We start from the raw sequence: 26,091 nt of genomic DNA, 5'->3' as shown, positions 1-26,091 counted from the left end.
TCTAAACTCTTCTTTCATTTGTTTGGCTCGTTCTTGAAAGGTGGTTAGTAACCCATCCTTATTAGCTAACTGAGTGTAAGTGTTCCAGATTCATGAGGTTTGCAGGACTTTGTATACTGCAAACATATTTCCAACTTAGATTAGAACATATCAAAAATAAAATCAAATAGGCTTGTCTGTTAGAGGCATATAGGTATCAAAAGTCTTCATTGAGGTTAAAGAAACTCTTAGGCTGTTTAGGAATCAACTAGGGGAATCAAGTACAAAGAATCTTGCGAGGTTCAAGAGACATAAGGAACACGACTGCATCTGATTGCTTGGAGGGTTAATTCAGTCTCAACTACATTCAAGTCTGAAGTCTGATAGTAGGATAGTATGGATAAGACTTAATACAGTGTGGTGTTAAAAGCTGGACGAAGTCCCGAGGTTTTTCTGCAGGTGCAATTCCTCATTAACAAAATTTATGGTGTCTTGTGTTTTTCCTTTTCCGCATTATATTGTTTGTTTTTATAATAGAACTAGCGTAAGTAGTACGTAATCAATAAAGATAGTTTAATTCCTTATTATCTGAGATAAAAAAATAAACTCGTTCTTGTTGAATTCATAACTTGAAAGATAGATCGCAAGTTTCATACTTGGTAGAATTCGGATCCTCTTAATTCGGATACGACTAGATTGATTTCTGATATTGATTTTTGAGATCGTCCAAGAACTCTTTTACACAATCAGGTACACGTATATTTGGTCTATACATATCGATTGTGAACGAGAAAAAAAAAACTCTATACACAATCTTCTTCAAGGGTGTTTGCTTTTACCTGCTTGTGAATGTATTAGGTTTTTCCCATACAGGTTACCGAACGAAAAAATTGATGGTGTACTTGGTACCCTCTCCTTTTCAGCATCTTCAACTTTTCAAGTCAAATTCATCTATTAAGTTGAGAGACATGGTTCGATGTTGTTCTGGGAAAATTGATGGTAGCGACCAACCATTAGCTATTAAGTTTTCTCATTTTTACGCAATGATTTTTACAAAAAAACTGAACAGTAAATAGATGTATGTTACACTAAAAAATGGAGGAGCTTGGAACTTGGGCATAGATAGAAGGTTAACAAAATTCCAAACTGAAGAAGTTTGCTCTCTAACATCTACTATACAGAACAGTTTCACTAGTTCGTGGGTCGATTCCGTTAAATGGGATCTTGACAAATTAGTCATATTCACCATCCAATCTTGTTGTACTGGATTGGAAAAATAAAATCGATATGCTTCTCTAAACTTAAGTTAGCTCATTCCTTTGGTTGGTCTTTCATAAATTACTAGTCACTATGGATTATTTTTATACAAGCGAGGTAATCTTCTAGTGAATGGTTATTTTTTGTGATATTTCAAGGGTGAATCGGTCTCATATCTTCTATTTCATTGTATTTTATGTTCCCAGATATAGGATCACTTTATATCGAGAGTTGGCCTTCTTTGAGTATTACTAAATTATATTAATGTAATTAGAAAAAGTTGGAGATGTAAAATTGTACACCCAATAGTAAGACATTGTGGCCTATAATTCCAGCAACAATTTATTGGACTTTCTGGAAGGGTGGGAATGCTATTGTACTTGAAGACGCCTGTGCTAGCGTTTAACGAAGTCATCTATCAGGTGAAGACCCAAGTTTACAGTTGGGATCTCAAAGTTGAAGTTGTTAGAGCACTGCTCGGTCGAACTCGCATGTGTTGCTATCTCAAGCATGTTTTTCAAGTTTAGGTGTCAAAACTATATGTCTTGATTTCTAGACTACTTATAGCTAAGTCTCGGTTTAGGACAGATTAGTGTAGTTGAGCTCCAGACTCCATGGCGTTCATCTTACGAAGACGAAGAACTACTTGAGGAACTAGTGGAACTTCATCCGACTAAAAGGTATTTGGAGACTTGAACTTATATATCACTCAAAAGTCTATCTCTCTATCTCCTGCTCTTGAGGCAAAGTCGTATAAGTATGATAGTTTTCATACATACACATTTGCTATTTCGAGCCGAGTTTACTCGCCTATCTTTTTCTCGAAATACGTGTTGGTAAGCTTTCGCTTTAACCACTTTTCATCTTTATACATGACGAAAGTCATGATGACGTTTCAATCTTGAAACTAGCTTTGATGACGATAGTCGTGAATAACGATTGTTATAACATTATAGAAGAATGTTTCAATGATTGAAATGTAAAGTTGAGATTATGTAACCAACTATGGATATAAGCATATATAGTGTTCGCACATTAGTGTATAAATCCATGTGCCGGAAACCAATTATGTGCACTTGTGCATGCAACATTGGTAAAGGAGACCGGTTGGGTACGCGTACCCGTACGCGTACTGGCGGAAGTTTTCGACCGAAAACTTCAGCTGGAGTTTGTAGTTTACAAACTGGAAAACCAGTCACCATAGGTACCCGTACGCGTACCTAAGGTGACTGGTTTTCGAATCGAAATTTTTTGCTGAGTTTCCAAACTCAAATCTGGTAACTAAGGTACGCATACCCGTAGCGTACCCAAGCTGGTTATTTCTCAAATCGGAAGTTCATGAACTTAAAACAATAAATCAATAAGGAATGCAATCTTGCAAACCATGGCTATATTGTTCATGAATTGATTCAAGCGAATCAAACCGATTTTGTTTCAATTGTATCTATGAATAAAGACCTAAGCAATTGAACAACTCTATCAACTAGTTCTTATGAGTCATTTGAACTAGTTATGAGAAAGATGAATATGGTTGATATGAAAGAACTCATATGGCTAACCTCGGTTAACTATTTGTGAACCAACCAAGTGTACAAGTTTAGGTACGGTTACTCAAACCTAAATGAAACACATTTCATTTGTGTATGACAAGCTAAGTTTCGATCTAACGGTTGAAAGATATTAGCTTGGAGAAATCAATTTTTTCATCTAACAGTGAATATTGAATGTTTTGTTACCAAGGTAACTTGGATTGCAAACCCTGATTTGAAAACTATATAAAGGAGACATCTAGCAATTGGAAAAACTAATCCCCACACCTCATGTGTGATACTAGTTAGTTTTCTAGAGTCAATTCTCCTTTAACCTTAGGTTTCTTCCCGAGACCCTGTAGGTTAACGACTGAAAGACTTCATTGGGATTGTGAAGCCAGACGAAACTACTTCTCTTGTAGTTGAGCGATCTGATCTTGCCAGTTTCTATCGTACGAATTCAATTGAATAATTGACTTGAGATTATATCTCCGATAGGGCAAGATAAAAAGAAATCACAAACATCTTCGTCTCATCGTTTCTGATTCCGCAACATCTTGTTTCGCTACAATACGATTAAGATTTTTGTGAGGTGATTGATAATACTAGGCTGTTCTTCGGGAATATAAGTCCGGATTATCAATTAGTTCATGTTCACCTTGATCTATAAAAAGACGGAACAAAACTCATAGGTTTATATGTGGAGACAGATTTATCTATTATCGTAGACTTTTTTGGTGTGATACAGATTTGTTTATTAAAGTCTTCGACTTTGGGTCGTAGCAACTCTTGGTTGTGGGTGAGATCAGCTAAGGGAATCAAGTGCGTAGTATCCTGCTGGGATCAGAGACGTAAGGAGCGCAACTATACCTTGAATCAGTGTGATATTGATTAGGGTTCAACTACAGTCCAGACCGAAGTTAGTTTGTAGAAGGCTAGTGTATGTAGCGGCTTAATACAGTGTGGTGTTCAATCTGGACTAGGTCCCGGGGTTTTTCTGCATTTGCGGTTTCCTCGTTAACAAAATTTCTGGTGTCTTTGGTATTTTTATTACGCATTATATTTTGTTATATAATTGAAATATCACAGGTTGTGCGTTAAGATCAATCAATTAGATATCCAACATTTGGTTATTGATTTAAATTGATTGACACTTAGATATTGGTATTTGGTACCATCCAAGTTATTATCCTTGTATTTGATAAAAACTCGCAGATTTCTATTTGCTTCAAGTGAGAGAGATATTAACTCCTCGATATACTTTTCTCTAGATTGAGTCTGACTGTCTAGTTGATTCTCTAGAAAGTATATTGGAGTTAGTCCATACAGATTTCTAATCGAAATATTGGGTGTGGTTGTTATACCCCCGCTTTTTCAGAAGTGCTTAAGGGTGTTTTTCTTGATGCGGTTATTACTAACTATGGTGGTTATTTCATTTTTTAATTATATCTCTTGTTTAACTCTGTTGGTTTTTTTGGTTTTGTCGGTTTTTATATAGAGAATTGTAGATTTTTCGGGGATATGAAGCCTTGTTGCAGATCTTGTGCATATTTATCTACTTCTTGTAGGTTTTTTATAATATGTTAACCTTTGTTGAATAAAAAAACTGATATCTTCAAAGTTTTTTTTTGTTGAGTTTTGAAAAATCGGTTAAATTAGGTGAAAACAACCAAATATTTTTCATAGTATCCGGTTTGACATTGGCTGAAATTTGCAATTTTATTATGCAAGGTTCGGCCGATTAATATATTTGTTAATATTTGGCCGATCAACTTGGTCGAGTATACTCTAATCAAAGAATAACTTATACTCCCTCCGTTTTACAGAAGTTAGTTATTTGAAGTTTGCACAATTCTTTTTTTTTTTATAAGCAAAGGCCTTCAAAAAGGCTAATGGTCCTCCTCAACTGTTGGAAGGATCCAAACAAGGGGTTTAGACCAGTACATGGAATAATTGTTTTGTTTTGCCCATTGATCAAGTTCATGAGCTACAGAATTACAACTTCTAGGTTGAAAACTAAAGATACAAGCAGATAATTTGGAAGAAAAAAATAGAATGTCTTTAAAGATAGCATCCGTCCTAGAGTCTCCATCGAAATTCTCAGCTGAAAATTGATCGATGAGAGCTTTAGCATCACTTTCTACGATGATGTGAGAGAGATGTTGTTCCACAACTTTCTTCAGAACTGCCCAGATGGCCCTTGCTTCAGCAGAGTAAACATCAAAGACTAGAAAGGCATAAAAGGTTGCTTTTCTTGAAAAATCCCGCATCACATACCCTGCACCATTAGCTCCAGAGATATCATCAAAGGCACCATCAGTATTACATTTAATCCAACCAAAAGAAGGAGGCATCCATTTATCACTAATACTGACATGTATGGTGGAGGGAGTGGTCAGACTAGAATGTCTAGAGTTCCTAGTAAGAAGCATAGATTTTTCTCTGGCTAAGACAGTAGTGTAGTTTTCTCTAATGCCTTGGAAAATGAAGTTGTTTCTACTGGTCCAGAGGGACCATAAAATAGCCACAAATAGACATTGATTATCCTCAGACAATTTAGACTGATGGTCAGTTAACCAGAAAAGAAGCCAATCTAAAAAAGATTTGTTCTGAAAAAAATGAGTATTAATGTTGAAATCAGAAATGAACCAAACTCTACTAGCAAAGGGACAAGTGACCAAAGCATGCATAATAATTTTTTGAGGATCAGAACACCTAGGAAAATCCACACTATGCATAGGCATTCTAGTATGGAGAATGATTCTGGAGGGCAAGGCATTTCTAGCTGCTCTCCATAAAAAAAACCTGAATTTTGTAAGGCACTTTAACTTTCCAAAGGTTTTTACAAGAAGAGGGCCTAAGGCCTCTGATCCCCAAGTAGGCAGATTTAGAGGAAAATTTGCCATTCTTTGAAAGATACCAAGCCCTCCTATCAGGAGTGCAAAGCTGGCTTAAGGGAATGGAGATAATCTTCTGAACAGAAGCATTATCAAAATGGGTATTTAGTCTAGACACATCCCAACTTCTGGATTGGGAATCAATGAAATAAGCAACTTTAATACAAGGATCAGGAGGGACCAGAGGGTTGGGTATGGTAGAACCCTGAGATGGAATCCATTTATCACACCAAGGATCAATAAATTGACCATCCCCAACAATACAAGAAATAAAGGGTTTTATAAGCTCCTTAATAGCACGCAGGCACTTCCAAGTCCAAGAGCATTTAGCAGTACACTTAGCATTCAAAAAATCAGTTTTGGGAAAATACTTGGCCTTAAGAACAGTGGCCAGAAGACAGTTTGGATTCTCCAGGATTCTCCAGGCATTCCTAGCAAGCGTTGCTAGGTTGTTTAACTCAGCCTTTCTGAACCCCAAACCCCCTTCAGCTTTAGGGGAACATAAAATGTCCCGGCCCAGAAGGTGCAACTTTCTATCTTTGGGATCTAAAGTTTCACCCCACCAGAATTTACAGAGGTGAGAATCCATCTGTTTACAGAGGTGTTTAGGGATAAAAAAGGCTCCCATTTGAAAAAGAGGGATAGCTTGACCAATGTGCTTGATCAGAGTAGTCCTAGCATCTTGGGATAAAAGCTTGTGAAGCCAGATAGAGATCCTGGCATCAATGGCTTGGAGAATACCCATATGTGTCTGGATTTTTGAAGCTTGGAAAACAGTAAGTGTTCCGAGATGTTTTTCTCCTAAATCCCTGCTTTGGATATCTAAAATATTAGCTAAGATGGCCTTCCTATGTTCAAGAATCTTCCTACTAAACAGAATACCATATTTTTCAAAATTGATTTCTTGCCCAGAAGCAAGGCAGTATTTTTGAAGATAGTCTTTTATGACATGAAAGTTTTTTTCAGTAGTTTTTGAAAACAAGAAAGAATCATCAGCAAACATAAGATGGGTCATTTTAGGAGCATCTTTACAAACTCTTATACCTTCTAAAGTACCCTTTTTTTTGGAGGTTGTCAATGTAAGAAGAAAGGGCTTCAGAACAAATGATGTAAAGATAGGGAGATAGAGGGTCTCCCTGTCTTAGACCTCTTTCAGGTTGGAAGAAACCTGCAGGGCTACCATTAAGAAGGACATAATAAGACACAGTGGAGACACACTGGTTTATCAGTTTAACCCAATGATTAGACAAACCCATTTTAGTTAAGACTTTCTCAAGAAAATCCCACTCAAGCTTAGCATAGGCCTTAGACATGTCAAGTTTAATGGCAGCTATGCCCTCAACTTTATCATCATGATTGACAACATATATGGCATCATTAGCAAGCAAAATGTTGTCAGAAATACTCCTCTTGGGGATAAAAGCACTTTGATTTTGGGAAATAATTTTGTTCATAAAAGGTTTCAATCTATTAGCCGGAGTTTTTGAAAGAAATTTTGTAAATGAAATTACATAGGCCAATAGGCATATACTGGGTTACCAATTCAGTAAGAGGGACTTTTGGGATGAGAGCTATGTTAGTATGATTAAACACGTTGGCAATGTTACCAGTTCTAAAGCAGGTTTAAGTCATATCAACAACAGCTTCCCCCACAATGTCCCAATGCTTTTGATAAAAAAGGCCTGTAAAACCATCAGGACCAGGAGCCTTTTTCCCCCCATTTGGAAGACAACATTCTTAATTTCCTCTGGAGTCAGAGGTAAGTTTAGGGATGCATTATCTTCTTCAGAGAATTTAACAGGAATATCAGCAAGAATTTCATCTTGAAATTGCTGAGGATGGGTGGAATAGAGATTTTTGAAATAATCTATGAAAGAATCTCCAATAATATCTCTATCAGTTAGAATAGTATTCAAGGAGTTCTTTATCCAGCTAATAGCATTTATTTTTCTTCTAAAGAGAGTTATTTTGTGAAAATATGGTGAATTCTGTCACCTTTCAAGAGCCAGACTTCTCTAGATTTGTCCTTCCAATATAACTCCTCCAGGTTGTACAGGTATTCCAACCTGGCTTTCAGTCTGGAAGTATTACTAGTATCAGTAGGATTGAGAGTTTGAAGGTCAGCTAATTCTTTTCTAATGGTAGATATATTAGTCTGAATATTACCAAAAGAAGACTTATTCCAATCTCTTAGGCCTTTCTTGGTGCTTAAGATCTTAGCTTTAAGTTTGTAGGCAGGGGAACCTACCATATTAACAGACTAAGCATTAGTTATAATATCTCTACAAGTAGGATCCTCTATCCACATGGCCATAAAATGAAAGGGTCTAGGCATACTAATATCCTCATAGTGAAAACCTATATGCATGGGACAATGGTCAGAAGAATCCCTAGGAAGGTTATTGACACAAAGTTTAGGAAAAAGATCCTCAGTTGTTTGATTAATATACATCTATCTAATATTTCAAGAATCAAATCAAGACCTTGTTGCATATTAGACCAAGTGAACCTTGGTCTAGAAAAACCAGGATCATGGAGATTAAAGACAGAACAAAATTTTCTAAGATTTTCAAAATCAGGGTCATCTACTTCTAGGCCACCATTTTTATCTTCAGTACTCAAGAGAGCATTAAAATCTCATATAAAGAAAACAGGTTCATCTAAAGGGACATTTGTCTGTTGACATTGTTGTTCCCAAAAGGCTTGTCTTAGACTACTGTTAGCTTCACCATACATGAAATGAATATGACAAGTCTTAGAATGGATTATATCAGTAGTAGTAACATAGATGCCCCTAAGACTGGAGGAAATAATGTTGAGGTGCACTTCCTTTTTCAAGCAAGGGCAAGACCACCACTTCTCCCAACACTTGGGACATTAAAGGTACAGGGAAATCCCATATTTCTCAGTTTCCTAGCTGCCATGTCTTTGTTCATTTTGGTCTCAGAGAGGAAAATAATATCTGGGTTGACATTCTTACACAGAAGACTAAGCTCCTTATTAGCAGATTTTTTACCAAAGCCCCCAAGGTCCCAAGCAATCATGTTGATATTATTGACAGGAAAAAGGTTTATGGTATTATGAGCAGTGTCAGTTAGAGGAGATGGAAGGGTTTGATTTACCTAAGCGGTAGAGTCAGATCCGCCACCAATAGAAGCATTGGTACCGTCACCAATTTTAGAGTCAAATTGGGAGGAATCGAGACTAGAAATAGCAGCATTGAGAGGAGAATTATTGCAGACACCATTGTTGCTTGGATAATTGTCAGCAGGTACATTGTAGCTACCAAAAGAGTTAAACACTGGTTGGGTATTGAACGAGCAAGTAGAGAGGTCAATAGCTGGTAGTTCTCCCAATTTGGTGATTGGAGGACAGAGTTGAGAATAATCAGGTTCAATAGAAGTTTGTTCTTCAAGGATTACCACTATACTAGCCACACTTGAGTTAGCTCTTGTTCATTTTCGTAAATCAGCTCTGGGGTTAATCTTCTTTTTGAGGTTTGCTAGAGCATCTTGTTCAGCAGTATTAGATGTTCCTCTAGTGATGATTGGACTGGTATTTGGCAGAGAAGCAGTTTTGAATCTTCTTGAGGAGTTAAAGGTACGGATAGGACCACTCGGAGTTGACTCTGATCCAGAGATAGAGGCAGCGACTGTAACATTTTGAGTAGTGACTTGTTTCAGCACGATAGGAAAACCATTTTCCAACTGAGTCAAATGCTTTTGAACTGGACCAACATCAAAGATCTTCATAGTAGTGGATCTATTGATAAACGAGCCCACTTGGAAAGTATTAGATAAGCTCTTTTGAAAAGAGTTTTCCATTCTTTGATCAATAGCTTCAGCTTTTCCTTTATTGCACACTTCAATAGCCGTAGGTTCAATTTGTGTTTCTGGTATAACCTCAGATTGTTGCATAACAGTATCGATGATGGCAGCAGCTGATGGAACTACTTGCTTGGTTGTAGGAGGCATCATTAACTTTGAGACAGTTGGGAGAGTGTAAATTATTGCAAGACGCATCAAGCTCTTTGATCTTTTTTGCTTTAATTGCCAAGTAGGGCAATTACGATCTTTGTGATCCAGAATGCGACATGAGGTGCAGAAATACCTAGGAACTTTGATATGTCTGCATTCAATCAGAAAAGGTTCCCTTCTACCACTTGTGAATAGAGGAATGCATGTTGGTAAAGCTTGTTGTACTTGGATTCGAATGCAAACTTTGACATTATTCCTGAGAGGATGTTTTCCAAAAGGATTTTGAGCTTCAAGTAGTTCTCCCATACTGAGAGTTAGTTTTTGAAGATCCTCAAATTTTGTGCATTCATTCGGAATGTTGCATAAGATGAACCACATGATTTCATCATCAAAGGTGAGTTGATGATTTGGAGGCCAACCTTCTACTGGAACAACTCTTAGAACCATTAGATAACCGCAGACAAACCAAGGTTTTTGAGAATTGATCCTATTAAAATCCTCTTCGGATAAGTAACGGATGAGAACTTTGTTTCGTTGACCATTGAAGGTAGTTATAGTTGGGTGTTGAGCTAAAGGCCAGTTATTACAGATGTAGAACCTGATTGAAGAAGTTGGGATCAAAGTCTCACATCAAACATATCCCGCCACACACCATTTCCAATTGGTATCAGCTTCAGCAAGCACTACTTTTTTTGTCAATGAAAACTGGTTTAGCAAGTGAAGATGGTAAGGTTAGTTTCTCAGACATCTGTATAGAAAGGGTTTGAATTTCTTGGTTTAGGATTTGAGTATCTTCAGAGGTTTGTGGGTATTCCATCATTAAGGATAGATGGATATATATGAAAATGGGATGATGGACATCATTTTTCCAAGTAACTAATATAAAATGCAGCTGAAGAGAAAAGAATCTTTTGTTGCTACTGTTCTGATATTGATAACAGACAATATGAATGAAGGAGACACGGAAGAGGTTCGTTTGTGTATGAGTTTGAACCTTAAAAAAGGAATGAGAAAATTGTTGACTATGAACTTAAAAACTTTCAGGAGAAAATTTGTGTAATGTAGTTGTAGTTGTACTACAAGACTTGCTTTGGAGAGGATTGTTAACATATAGAATGTCACTTTCGTATCCTTGCTTTATGGGAAGTAATTGAGTTGAAGTATTCACATGAGTATTGTGGAAAGAAGACCACATATGGACAGATCCAATAATACATTGTTGGGGGAGCATGACGTAGTTTGAGGTTGTTGGATATTTATCAGGTTTGTCTTCTCTTGGGATGACGTTTGTATGATGATACAAACATCCAAATGCAATAATGGTAGAAAAATGGAGGGAAAATTTTTGTTGGGTTGAAAGGTTTTGAGGTGGTTCTAGAGGGTTCATTGAGTGATTTGGCTTAATAGTTGAGCTAGTAACGCATCTGCCTGACATGCCCCAAACTGCAATGGTGCCTCTCCACTGGTGCTGCGTTCTTCTAGTCTGCATAAAACATAAAATTTCAATGAGACCCCAAAAAGAAATTCCAAAGTTCGATGACCTACCAAAGCCTCCCTTAATAGCAGTTCCAAAGGGAGTAATGGTAGTAATGAGGATTAGGTGTTGAAAATAGGTCTCAATAGGGTAATGATGTTTATTAGAGTGAAGGGGGTACGCATGACTTTGAATGGGCGTAGAGAACAAAACAACATGACGGTTAACTAAGAGCCATAAATGGCAGTTAATGAAAGAAAATTTTCCTTTAAAGAGGAGGTTTTGGGTGAGGTTAACATAACCGTTAACAAATTTACTCGAAAGAGGAAGATTAAGAGAGGTTTTGATAGAAAATGGCAAGTTCCGGTACCTCCATTCCGGAAAATCCAGTCGACTCAGATCAATACAATCAAGCCAAAAACCTTGCATTTTCCTTAGAGATGGAAGAATTACAAGGGTTGAGAGATGAGGTTCATGGGGAGATAAATAGACGTGCCATTGAGATTGTTGATCGTCAGAGAGAGGAGGATGAAAAGAAGAAGACGGAAGAGGAAGAGACAGAATCGTTATATGTTGCTTGGTTGCCGAAGCATTTTGAGAGATCAGATAGAAAGATGGAAGAAAGGTCAGAGAGAAATCAGAAAGGACCAAGATATGGTAGTGCAACTGAGAGCGATTCATAAGCAAGTTTTGATACAGGGTATGGATATCATTTAGAGGAGATAAACACCAGTGATGAAGGATCTGATGCTGTTGAGGACAGACGAAGAATGGAGAGGTATGAAGAATGGAGGTTGCGAAGGCGGTTCGAGTTTGAAAGAGCAAATCCAAAGATTTTTGCAAGAACCATGCAGGAAGGTGAGCCCAAAGTTGAAAGACAACCACTAGTGAGGATTGAACCCAGAGATGCTCATGTTGATGATTCCAGTGCAACTGATGATGATCTTCTCGATGTCTCCAGAGAAAGTGAAGAGGATGAGAGCAATGATGAGGATGAGTCGTCATCTGGAGAGAGTGATACTTCTCATGCATCGTCTGGAAGCAGCTGCAGCGAGAGGTATGAAGAGGATGAGGATTGGAGTTATGATGATGAGGACTACTAAGGTCCTCTTTAGAAGCGTCGAATGCAACCAAATTTTCAGGGTTTGAAAAAAGTCTGAAGATGATAAGCAAGGTTTTAACACAATGGCTTTCTCGATGCTTACTTCCAGTTCTCTTAAATTTCTGATGGGTAATGGTAAGTCTTGTTTTATAGTGATTCTCTCTTTTGTTGTTCTTGGTAATGTTATTTCTGTGATCCTGTGATGGTGTTGAAAATGTGTTATGATGGTGGTGACAAGATGGATTTGGTCTGAGGTTTGAATGTTATTAGTAGGGTTGATGTTTAGGTTCTTATTTTGAAAAAGTGTCTATGTTTCTTGCTTTGTAATTATGGCAGACAAACTAGTATTGTATTTATCGGTATGATGGTTTAAAAGGATATAATTGCACTCTTTCTCGCTTCTAAAATTGTTTCTGGTACTATAACAAGAAAGATAGTTGTAAAAACTGCTGATAATGGTAGCTTATTGAGTGAAAAAATTCAAGAACAAAGAGTTGTTGATGATTGTTTTGGTGGGATGAACACTGCTTTGCATCTGAGAAATTTCCAGCTGACGTCAGGTGACGCATCAAATATCTATATTACTGTTTGAGGCTTGTAAAGATTGTAAGTTTGCACAATTCTCAAGGCAAAGAGGAGAGAGAATTATTTTTCAGATTTTTTTCCTTATCTACTCTTTTATGTTAAGATTTCGAATCGACATATCTCACAAACTCAAAGACGGATATTTGTAATTGATATACTTTTAGAAATAATTTTAAAAGACCTATGCAACAAGTTTAAACATGATTACCAGATTCTTTAAATTTCTTAGAGTAAAATTTTAATACTCTATTCGTCCCGCAATACGTGACTTAGTCCAAGTTGGCACATCTCTTAAAGCAAGAAGAGTAAAGGAGATTTTTATGCTTTTTTTTTAACAATTATATACTCTTATATGGATAATAGTTCCTAAAATTTAGGAATAATATATCTTTCAAACTTTACCACGAATATTCATAAGCTTAATACAATTAAAAAAACATTTCAAAACACATACTTAACGAATATAAACATGTCTATCAAATGATACATATTTTCTTATACTGACAATAATCGACTAAGATGATAATTTTAGAAATATCTTCTCGTCTAACGACATATGTCATCTGTCGAGGACCGGAAAAAGTACTATTTATTAATAACAAATTTATAGGACCAATTTTTATAACAACAAAAACTCCCTCCGTTCATTTTTAATAGGCTGGTTTTTATAAATAAATGTTTCAAAAAAATAGGCTGGTTTCCTAATTGGGAAAGTCAAATGTTATTTTAATTTTCTGGGACCACTTTCTCTTAACTTCTTTTGATGACAAGTGTCATGTGAACCATTACATTTTACTTTTTTTACTAACAAGTGTCATGGGGACCATTTCACTTCACTTATTTTATTGACAAGTGTCATGAGGACCATTTTCAGATGATTAGTTCTCTTAATTTCTTTAAATTTCTTTAAAAATAAAACCAACCTATTAAAAAGGAACGTAGGGAGTATTAAAAAGAATAACTCAACTTTTATGAATGGAAAGAGTATCACCATCTCTACGGGTGTTCACGTTTTGACTCCGATAGAAGACTCATTTGATCCCTTGAACAGCAATTTGCCCATCGTGTAGTAGCTATTTTATTGAATGACCTCGATAGCAAGCAAAGATTAAGATTCATGATTATATATATCCACTTTGTACCCTTCTTATTCTACAGCAAGCAAAGACTGAGATTCATGATTTTATCCACCTTGGACCCTTCTGATTGGTTATTGTGCATCTGAAGCTCAAAATCCATTTGTTTTTCCACTGTGCCGCAGCATGTGCGAAAGATCTTGATGAAAGAGATGTGGGCGGATACATAAAACAAGTCTAACTACGATTATATATTACACATTATTCAAGACTATCATTAGAGAACTCATGCACAGCACTCTTCTTCTTTGATGAGAGAAAGAAATGAGTAAAATGTGAATGCCAAGGACGATGGACGGCAAAGTCCAATTGAGGAGGGATGCATGGCTCATTTCATAGAATAAGTTGATGGGGAGGTGTGTTTGTTTGTAGGGCTTATGGATACACAAATAGTTTTTTAATTTTTAAAAGTTAAAAAAACAAAAACAAAATACATATTTGGATACAAAAGCAGTCGACTTTTTGTATAGTAAAGTGTGTTTGCTTCTTACTTCCGTTTCTCGAAAAACAAAACCACTTCTATTTCCGGTACCCAAATGCGCTATCAATGTCTTCCCTCCTTCTATCTTATTTTGAGTACTTAAACCAAATTCATCTCCTTCGGTCATTTGAACTTCGGAAAATGGGTCATTTGTCCAAATATTTTTAAATCACGGTTCAAATGGACGAGAAAAAATAATTTGGGTGAAATGGCCAAAAAAAAAATTCGTAAGGATGAAATTGGTTTCAACCTAGTTTAAATTTAAAAAATAGCAAGGATGAAACGGGATACATCCTGTGTAAATTATAAATAAGAAAAAATATTTGAAAATGGGCACGATAAAACTGATTACATCCTGCCTATTTTTACATTTTTGTCCATTTAAACAGTATCAAAATTTAACTGTCCATTTCACCCAGGAATTATTGATTTTGATCTTTTTAACCAATTTTGTGTTTGAACTTCCTAATGTTAGAAAAATCGTCATCCATGCCGTATGAATCCAGTTTACAAGGGTGTATGTGTCCTTTGACCCATCATGTAATAAATCTCTCTCTCATAGAAGGAAACTAGCATTTGCATGATAGAGAGATAGAGCAAGCATCTATAAGCATATCTGCATGTGCAATTGTTTCCATTGTCCCTAAATTGTACCTCACTATCTTGTTCCATTCGAACATGCATGCCATTATCTCATCGATTCCATTCATACATCTCTAAATTATTTGTTAATTCATCATCCATTGTCGTCTACATGGATGTTCTCTGATTCTTTATCAGATCATGCCCACAATATAATACCGATCTGTAATCCTAATAAATGTAATTCTTGGCTTTTCCTTAACAACCTACTTACTTGTTTCCTTTAGATATAAGAACATTAATTAATTTCATTATAGTCATGTCTTTTTGTCTATAGGATTAAGAAAAGCCACATGTTTAAAGGGGTCATCAAGAATGTCTTCTTCTTTGACCCACTTTCTTTTATCCTTACGGAAAATAAATCATTTGTCCAAATATTTTTAAATCACGGTTCAAATGGACGAGTAAAAAATAATTTGGATGAAATGGTCAAAAAAAAAATAATAAGGTTTCATCCTAGCTTAAATTTAAAAAATAGGAAGGATGAAACTAGATACATCCTGTGTAAATTAAAAATAAGAAAAAATATTTGAAAATGGGCATGATAAAACTGATTAAATCCTGCCTATTTTTACATTTTTGTCCATTTAAACAGTATTAAAATCTAACTGCCCATTTCACCCAAAAATTGTTGATTTTGGTCTTTTTAACTAATTTTGTGTATCCTTTATTGATTTTTCTCCTTTTGTTTTTCTAAATGACTCTTCAAACTTATTACAACTTTGTATGAGCCATCCGTTAGTTCACAGTAATTGGCACTCGAGCCTGAATCCTAGTTCGTATCTTAGAAGATCGAGTTATCAAAGATTCAAAATCGTTATTTTTGTATTGTATATATGAAAAGCCAAATTGATAGCTTATGACTTTTGATAGCGTGGGTTAGTCACGGTCACGGTTTATAATTGGTTTCAAAACGTGAGTTCCTCCGTGGTCCGTAGTCTTGTCTTCTAACGTCAGCATGACAGCATCTGTTATGCTGATCTTTGTTTGTTGTTTGTGATGGATTGTTGGCTAAAAGCCTAAAATGTAGTCAAACCAATCCTGAAACCAAACAATAAAGATACTCGCGCTTTCAGGGGTCATCCGAAAGGATTTAGGGACCATCAATTTATACACAGCCAAAGACTCTAGTTAAGGGGTACCCTATATGATATGGAAGTTACATAAATGCCCTTCTGGTAAAACTGTATAAAAACCAAATCAAAAAAAATTCTACTCATTTCAACTCTTCTTCTTCCAGTTTCATATTATCTTCCGATTGTGGAAGAAAAAAAAAATTCCCTCGTTCTTGTGTTCAACCGAAACATCGTCGCGAATCGTAAAATCAAAACATCGTCGATTCGTTTATAAAACAATGGATAAGGGAAATGAAACCCACAGACCTAGAACCAAAAATGTTGCTCGGGGTATCGATCCAAAGATTGGGATTTTAGCAAGAAATAAAGAAATTCTTGCTGCAAATGAAGAAGAACGCGAAGAACGCGAAGAAGAAGTACCCGTCGATGTAGTCGGTGGTGGCGATTCCGATAGTCAAACACTTCGTCAACTTCAAATGGCCCCAATTAGGTAAGAATCTATCATTTTTGGGGTTTATTTCGCTTTAATTCGACGAATCGAGAAAAAAAAATTCTAGGGTTTTCGGTTATTTATCCAGATTCGGGCGATATTCATGCTTATTTACTTCCGAATATAGTCGTGTTCTTCATTTCTCAAGAACATCGACAGTATTCGGGAGAAATATTTGATGGTTATCGGCCGAATACTGTTGGCCATATCTTCCTGGATACAAATTGGTAATAATAGGTAGTTTAATGATTTTTTTGGCTCCCGAATATATTTAAGTAGACACACAGTATTCGGAAGTACACTCACTACCGAATATATATATATATATATATATTGAAAAAATCTCAAAATTTCTGATATAGGAAAAATCCCATTTTGGGTCCAGTATTTATTCGGAAGACAATATAATGTTTTATACCTCCGATTGTGTAGGATAAAATTTTAGAGTTTCTGAACTCCAGTTGATGAATATTCGATTGTAAACATGTTTAGTTATATTCCGATTGTTTTTCATTCGGGAAAAATATGTGTCTTCTTACTTCCGAATTTGTTTATTCGGGTTATAGTTTTGTACTTTTGCTTCCGATTGTGTAGGATGAAAAATTTAGAGCTTCTGAACTCCAATTGATGCATATTCGATTGTAAATATGTTTAGTTAGCTTTCGATTGTTTTGTATTCGGGAACAATATGTTTCTTTTTACGTCCGAATGTGTACATTCGGGTTATATTTCCATACTTTGTCTTCCAATTGTATAGTTTGTAAATATTCTTCCTTTCTTTGTTGTTTAGACAAAGTCGAGAAAGGAGGAATAAAGTGAAAGCTAGTGCTAGGAGGGAAAGGAGTGCCAAAGATAATTCAAGTGCTCAACAAAGCTTACAAGAACAAATCAGTCAACAAGGAGTGCAACCAAGTGCTGAACAAAGTGTAGAACAACAAGGCAGTGAACAAGGGGTGCAACCGAGTGTTGAACAAGCCGCTAAACAAAGTGCAGAACCAACTGCTCCACAAGTTACACCCCACCATGAAATTGAACCAGTTGATCCAGTGCCAAGAGTAGAAGAAGAAGGACAACCAAGTGGTACCCAAAAAGCCAAAAAAGGAAAAAATGGTGTAAATAAGGATATTTCTAAGAAAGCATCACATCTTGTCCCTCAGCACTTGAAGAAGAAGGGTATTCCAGCATGCACAATCCTTGGGCTACCGGCGGATGGAGGAAAATTGCTATTTGGATACAAAGACTCATGGGCCAGAGAAATATACGAAACCGAGGTAATAAAATTACTATTTTTTATTAATGTATTGTCTATGTGTTATATCGTAATATTTGTATTAAGGATTTTTATGTACTTTAATAGGATCATCAAGATGCGGTCCGTCTACTCAAACCTACCGCCGCACCAATAAAAATGCTTGCGTGGCCTTTATCCGGTGAATGTGAAAGGTTCAAGTCAATTGTTGCCAACTCGGGGTTAGCTAATGCCGCCGAGAATTCATTATTAGAACATGATCGTGTGGCCATGTCGGCGTTCGTGGAGAGAATGTATCCTGAGACCGATACTTTCCATATGCCGTTTGGGGAGATGACGATTACTCCGTTTGAAAAGTATCAGTTTTTCCCAAATTCTGATTTTTGGGCCATCGTACATTCAGAACTTTACAAAAAAAATTATCCTCCGAATATTACAAGTTCAAAACAAACCATCCCATGGCTCTAGGTGGTTCCAAGGGCCAATATAGAAGGTTAGACAACCCATATTCGGAAGTTCGGGTAACTAAGTTAACTTCCGATTATTTCAAGTTCAAAATTTGAAAAGTATCAGTTTTTCCCAAATTCTGATTTTTGGGCCATCGTACATTCGGAACTTTACAAAAAAAATTATCCTCTGAATATTACAAGTTCAAAACAAACCATCCCATGGATCTAGGTGGTTCCAAGGGCCAATATAGAAGGTTAGACAACCCATATTCGGAAGTTCGGGTAACTAAGTTAACTTCCGATTATTTCAAGTTCAAAATTTGAAAAGTATCAGTTTTTCCCAAATTCTGATTTTTGGGCCATTGTACATTCGGGACTTTACAAAAAAAAATTATCCTCCGAATAATATAGTCGTTTTTAGAAATACCAACTTAATCGGTAGATAAAAATTTAAGTTCCCTACCGAATGTCTTGTTCGGAGGGAATACGTGTATCGTTAGCAACCAATTGTGATGCATCATTGATACGAAACCTCAACGGCCATATTTTCAGAAACTTCAACGATCATATTTTCAAAAATTAGAGCCGTTGGAACTCTAATCTATATAAGGAGGGTAACCCCTCTCAGTTATTATTGAGTAAAAAATTAGAATGAAAAACCTTTTCAATGGCAAGTCCATCATCAATCGACAACATACTTCGAAGATGCAAGCGAACAACTACATCAATTGTAGCAATGGAAGAAGAAATACAAAAAAGGAACAAACAACCCAAAAAAATTAAACCATCGTTAGTGACAACGAAGGAGGAGGAAGAGGAAATCAAGGCTAAGAAGCGAGGTGAAGAACAACTCCGCTAACCACTCCGATTGTTGCATGACCGTTCTACCATCCCATTCAGTCCTTTTGATCGTAGCTAGGGCCGACTTAATTGTAGACAAAGAAGACAAGTTGTCGGGGTCATCCGCCTTTATTTTACTTAAGATCGCACTCGCTTTTTGGATCCGCATAGACCTCACCGTCTGCATTTGATGTGGTTTTAACTTGGCAACCATTACATGTCCAATTAAATCCAATGGATCATCATGGTTGTGACAACCGTTATCAACTTTATACATTTTATACTCTTTACCTTTAATACCATCGGGCTTATAGAAGACAATCTTAAATGGGCATCCTATCTTCTTGGTATTGCTTCGGTATTTCATATTCGTCTTCAGTACGTACTTACTATTCTTTCCCTCGTGACTCTTTCGCGTCCCACCTCGCTCACAAATCATTTCAAATCGAGTGTCACTAACATGATTATTTTGAACTACCACGCACATGTTATCTTTTGCCTTGTTCATAAGCCATTCCTTTGCCTCCTTCTTACTTCCAAATGTCTAAACGTGCATAAAACAAAACAAATCTAATAAGCATAACCATTTAACATATAAATTTTGAAAAAAAAGAAAAGTAGTAATGAGTATACCAAATCGTTTGCATAGTATAGGGAAGTGTCGGACCTCAAATAGAAATCATCAACAAACTCTTCAACGGCCTGCATATGAAAGCAACAAATTATTATACAATAATCGGAGGTTATTAAATAAGTCAAACTGCCGAATATACTATATTCGGAATCCTATCGGTTACCCAAAGCACCCGATTCATGCAAATGAATGTACACAGTTTACTGAGTGCAAAAAATGATATAATCGGAATCTAAAATATATAGTAAAACATCCGAATATAAATAACCGGGAGATAACTTTAATCGATAAACATCTGATTTTAAAGTTTTCGGAAATTTTATTTTGAGGCCACTGTTATATTCGGCAGTCAAATAATGTTAAACTATTAACGATTGTAAAGGATAAGAATACTGAGTTTTGAAATTTTTTGAGGAATTCGTTTTTGGGGCCATTCGGAGGTAAATAACTCTACATAACTACCGAATGTAGATTTTTTTGGAAATCCAGTTTTGGGTTTTTTCTCATATTCGGCAGTAAACTACTATCTTGGAACTACCGAATATACATATTTGGTACTCCGTGTGTTATATTCGTAAGTTTATTCGAGAAATTATCTACCGAATCTGGGTAGTTCATGGCATTCAATGCATGCAATAATCGGTTTTTCTTGTTTACAAAAGCACATAAACGCATACAAATCGAGTATTTGAGTTTCTTAACACAATACCTGTGTTTTACATGCATCGTTAGCTTCAATATCAGGCGATTCTCCATTTTCTTCCATGAAAGGGTCGTCTAGGTTTTCCTCTCCACAAAAGTTTGGATCATTCAACATATACCCCAAATCGTCTTCTCTAAACGGTCGTGAACCCTCAACATTTTGTTCTTCGCCATGATTCTCACCTTCTTCTTCATATCCATCCATTTTTGTAGTGATAAAATGGGTTTTCCCTTTTTTCCTTCACCTTCTTCTCTATAACTCTAACAACTCAAAAATGAAAAAGAAATGGAAAAAATGAAACAGAAATCATTCTAATACTGCACCGACTACAATCGGAAGTCTGGGTAATATTTTGGCTTCCGATTGCAATCGGAGGATAAAAATGTTATCATATCCTCCGAATATATAAGGGTAATTTTGCCATTATGAATTACGCGAGATAAGGGCTGGCTACATTTTCCCTTTGGATGACCTTTTTTGTTTTATTGTTGGCCCCTAAATCCTTTTGAGTGGCCCCTAAAAATGCAAGGATAAAGATCATTGTAACTGAGCCGTTCGAAAAAAAAAACAAAACCCCTTAACGCTTTTCCACGAAAAAACCAGCTTTTTTCCGAGTTTGTTTTTTCTATCTCTGAAATTTTCTTCAAAATGCTTGGCTAATTAGCCGATTTTGGCTCTGATGGTAAAAATTTCCATGGATTCACTAGTTGCTGTTAAGATTTGAGATCAAGTATTAAAAATTCTTCAAAAGGTAGACAATTTAGTGGGTGATACAATCGAAGATGAAGAAAAAGAAGAAAAAGAAATCCAGATTAAAGAATCGAGAAAAGGAAGGCCTGTTCTTTTCCTCTGATCTATTCAACTATTCAACTGTAAAATTAGGGTTTCTTGTTCCTCAATTGAAGATAGTTGATTATAGTAAGATCCCAGCAAATTATTCTCGGTGGGTGATTAAAACAAAGAAGATAAAAAAGCAAAAAGATGATGATATTGGGTTTTCAAGAAGCACAAAAGTTTTGGATAGATTGGCTCTCTGCTCAACCAAAATCACACGGTTACTTCTAATCCCTTCTTAAGCGGTCAGGTAATCATTTGTTTTGTCTTACAAGGTTGGATCTTTATAAACAAATCTTTGTAAATCTTTGAAGAACCGATTAATCAACAAGTTTTTGGATCGATTTTATTATTAATCCTTGACATCTGTTAGAACCTCCATCAATTTCTTTACACTTGATGATTTTAACCCCATGCCTCCACTTATTCTCTGAAGTTCTCCCCTGCATCACGCTATTTAGATTACCACTTGTAGTTTTATATCAAAAACCCTAGTTTTCTATTTCATTGTTGATGATCCCGTGCTATAAATACTCTTGAAGAAGATGTTGAAATTCCTTATCACACAATGCATCTCCCTCTTGCTTAGAAACCTATTAAACCAAGTTCTTTCTTCAACTAGCCTTATACTCTTTCAATACCCTGTAGCTTTAGCTGTGATCTTGTGTATCACCATGTTTGCAGTCTGGCATGGTGATGTCTCTGAACTTACTAATCATCTTCAACAATCCCTGAATCTGAGTAATGGAAGGCAATTCAATCTCAATGAAATCATTCCTTCTAGATTTCAGAACACCCATCTCTTATGGACAAATTGCCTGATAGGAACCTTTGCTGAACCAGTAGAGAGAAATTGCTGGGATGTCAAAAATGTTTTGTTGTTCCATTGGGAGATTCATGGGGGTCTATCTGTTAGAAAAGCTAGTGAGTGAATTTATATAATTAGGTTTCAACATGATTATGAGATGCAGAGAGTTCTTAATCTGGCAACAAGAAGAGTATTTGGTGATTTATTTTGTATCAAGAAATGGGAAGCTACAGATGATCTGCAAGACTGGCACCCAACTTTGGAAATGTTCTTCATAACCATTAGTAATTTATCTCCAGCTCAAGTCACAAGTGAGAACCTCAGAAGATACCTTGCTTGCATGGGGGAAATTTTATCTTTCTCATATCCAGTGAGGGAAAGTAATGGGAGCTTCTCTATCACTGTCAGGGCAAGCATTAGGTTCAGGCAAAGACTTGTTTTTACTGTCAATGCAGAAAATGAATTGGGATATGTTAACAGAATTTACTTTAAGTTTCACAACTTTCCTTGCAACTTTTGTGAGTACTGCAACCTGATTGGACACAAGATGAGTAATTGCTTACAAGCAGAGTTAACTCAGCACCAAGCAGAGGTAAATCAAGCCCATGCAGATGTTTTCTTACTTGCAATGCAACAAGAAGCAGTCCTACAGCAGGAGCAAATGCAACCAGTGATGGTCCAAGACAACATGGAACTCTCTGAGGATAGCCTATCAGACTCTTCTGTGGAGCAAGCTGCAACTGAGGTAACTTGCAATGATTACATTTCTCAGTTAGAAGAGAACAAAGAAAATCAGAGTGAATTAAGGCAATTGGCAAGCAATTCAGAAGCTAATAATGAGGAGCAAGTGGTTCCTAGTTCTCGTGTTTATGGTCATATTGTTGTTGGTCCTAGGCCAGATGCATATATGTGGAAGGTTATACAAAAGAGAGATAAACCTGGAAATCCTTTCACCTCTGCTTCTGCCTCTTGGGATGAAGGCTCCTCTTCTCAGCAGCATAACATCAATATGAACATAGCTTATTTTCAGAACTGGAGCTTGATGCAGAGCTTTTTTCACTGGGACAATCCATTACCAGTACCAAAAAGGCCTAGAGTTGATGAACTGGAATTAACTCTGGCTCCTCCATCTTCAAGACAATTGGTAATCAAAGAAGTTGAAGAATCTGGAAATGGGAATCAATTATTGAAGTATCCTCATCAGTGGTTTCATGGTGATTCTTCAAATGGACACACCCAAGACAGAAATAATGATGAATAGTCTACCTGATCATTGATCTCAACACAACAGCAGCACTTAAGAATCCATGGATATATAGCCATAAGAGCCCACAAGCTCCTTTTCATTTGTGTTTTTTTGCTTAGTCTTCTGTCTTTCAGTCCTGTATTTTGTTGTTTAGTTGTTTGCTTTTCAGTTGCTTCTGTTGCAGTCTTTGTATAGTTAGTTAGCCTGTTTTTTTCAGTTCAGTTAATTCATTCTGCTTTAGTCTAATTATCTGTTATAGTTTATTTGATTTTATCTGCACCTTGTTATCTTTGTGTGATCTTCTTTCTTGAAATCTTAGTTGCCCTATCTATCTACAAGTTGGTATAGCTTTTTTGTTCTATGCTGGCTTGTATTTAGACTCATACATTTTCTGGCACTCTGAATACTAGCCTGTAGTGGATCACTTTTTGGACTGAATTTACTATCATGTTTCTCTGAATTTTAAGGCTTCCCTTATAATACAGGTTTGGGGTTTCTCTGTGCTTTGTTAGTGTTTTGGGGTTTCTCTGTGCCTTGTTAGTGGATTTACTTGTTTTTTTTTTTTTCTTAATCTCCACCTCTCTATTTCTTTATAGTCTTGACTGGCACTTTTTAGGAATTCAGATCCCTGTACTTTTACACAAAAGTTCGGATTCTTTTGATTCTGGGTTATTCAAATTATATTCTTTTGTCTCCACAAACTCTTTTCTTTGGTTTTCTCCTAAGTTCTTTGAACCGTAGACTTTTTCTCATATCTTTTTATTCTCTCTGGTTTATGTTTTGTGCCATGAGGATCCTCTCATGGAATGTACAGGGAATTGGAACCCCATTAACTAAAGATCATCTTGAACATCTGTATAGTTCTTTCAAACCAGATATAGTTTTTCTTTCAGAAACTAAAGCGGATTACGCGAAAATGGACCTTATTTTACAAAAATCGAATTTTTTTGATTGGTTCATTATCCCTTCCGTGGGAATTGCTAAGGGGTTAGCAATTGCTTGGCATAACAACATAGAGTTAAAATTAATTTCAGCGCAGCTTAATGTTTGTCACTTTGAAGGCTATTATGATGATAAAGAGTTTGAATTAACCTGTATCTATGGCGCAGTAGAAGCTGAAGAAAAAAATAATCCAATGGTCGCACATTCAGAGCTTAGCGAGTCAAGTACAAAAACCATGGACCCTAATTGGCGATTTAAATATAATTTTGGACCCAACAGAAAAACAGGGTGGTAATAGCACAAGCTCGAGCAGTAAAACTCTAATAAGATAGATAGTGGACTCTCTGGGACTCCAAGACGCAGGTTATGAAGGTGCCCCCTTCACATGGTCAAACAACAGAAGCGGAGAGGCGAATATTTGCGAGAGGATAGATAGAGCTATGACATCTTACCAATGGATACAATTATTCCCAAATATCAAGGTAAGTCATTTAACAAGAGTGGGGTCTGACCACACTCCAATCCTCTTAGATACAAATCCGGAAACTAAAAGATTAAAGAAACCTTTTAGATGTCTTCGGTTTTGGATTTCACACCCGACTCTCAAATCAGTAGTTGAAGCTTTTTTGCGCCAAAAACTTGGCCTCTAAATTAATTTCCCTCTCTTCGGACCTAGCCCATTGGAATTCTGATGTTTTCGGTAATATACATAAAAATATTAAAACCCTTAATAGGAAAATAAATAATATTCACAATTCCGGAAACATTTCCTCCAAAATTGATATTCTCAAAAACCTTCAAACTGAACTAGGAAAGTGGTATAAAATAAAAAACGATTATTATCACCAATTATCTAGAGATAAATTCTTCAAGGAATTTGACCAAAACACGAAATATTTCCATGCTTCCGCTTCAAATAGGAAAAACATAAATGTTATTCACTCCCTTAGAGAACCTTCAAGTCTCTGGATTTCAGATCGTGATCAACTCAATTCTCTTCTCATCAATCATTTTTCCCAAATTGGTGTTTCTCAAATACAAAACTAATGTGGATTTAGGAGAAATCATACAACCCTGCGTTTCGGATTCGGAAAATGCAGTGTTAACCCAAATTCCCACCTCCGATGAAATCTGGTCAACTCTCGCTAATATGAACCCTTGGGGTGCCCCAGGTCCAGATGGATTCCAACCGGGATTCATAAAAGCAAATTGGGACATTTTGGGCCCGGACATAATTAAATCTACTCAATATTTTATTAGGACTGGGATTATGGAAAAAGATTTTAACCACTCTTTCATTACTCTCATTCCCAAAATCTCAACCCCCCCAAACCCCTACGGATTTTCGACCAATCAGCCTCAGCAACGCAATCTATAAACTCATATCCAAAATTCTAGCAAACCGATTGAAACCTATCCTAAATAAGCTAATCCCTCCAAACCAATCCGCCTTTCTCCCGGGAAGACAAATAACAGACAATATCATTATAGCCCATGAGCTGATCCACTCAATGAAAACTTCTAAGAAGAAAAAAGGTTATCTAGCTCTGAAGATTGATCTATCAAAAGCGTTTGATAGAGTGGAATGGGATTTCATAAAAATGCTCTTTATTCTTTTGGGTTTAATGAACAATGGGTTAACCTCATCTCCCAATGCATCTCCACAACATCCTACTCTATCCTGCTTAATGGTTCTCCATGCCCAAACTTTTCCACGTCTAGAGGCCTGAGACAAGGAGACCCTTTATCCCCTTACCTTTT

At 36.4% G+C, this 26,091-nt stretch overlaps 2 protein-coding genes across 2 annotated transcripts; one reads left to right on the top strand and one right to left on the bottom strand.

Annotated features, from left to right (window-relative positions):
* Positions 1 to 4,654: 4,654 nt before the first annotated feature.
* On the bottom strand, positions 4,655 to 6,677 carry LOC113315662. The gene is made up of 2 exons (XM_026563923.1): positions 5,571 to 6,677; positions 4,655 to 5,374 (listed from the first exon to the last, which is right to left on the bottom strand). Exons 1-2 carry the CDS (start codon positions 6,675 to 6,677, stop codon positions 4,655 to 4,657), a joined length of 1,827 nt encoding a protein of 608 aa, XP_026419708.1.
* Positions 6,678 to 11,466: 4,789 nt separating this feature from the next.
* LOC113315661 lies at positions 11,467 to 12,216 on the top strand. The gene is made up of 2 exons (XM_026563922.1): positions 11,467 to 11,770; positions 11,813 to 12,216. The coding sequence occupies exons 1-2, from the start codon at positions 11,467 to 11,469 to the stop codon at positions 12,214 to 12,216; spliced, it is 708 nt and encodes a 235-aa protein (XP_026419707.1).
* Positions 12,217 to 26,091: the final 13,875 nt, after the last annotated feature.

This window comes from Papaver somniferum, chromosome 10 (assembly GCF_003573695.1).
Source record: "Papaver somniferum cultivar HN1 chromosome 10, ASM357369v1, whole genome shotgun sequence".
Taxonomy (NCBI): domain Eukaryota; kingdom Viridiplantae; phylum Streptophyta; class Magnoliopsida; order Ranunculales; family Papaveraceae; genus Papaver; species Papaver somniferum.
The sequence above is the reverse complement of the archived record's forward strand: the minus strand, read 5'-3'. Positions and strand labels throughout refer to the sequence as shown.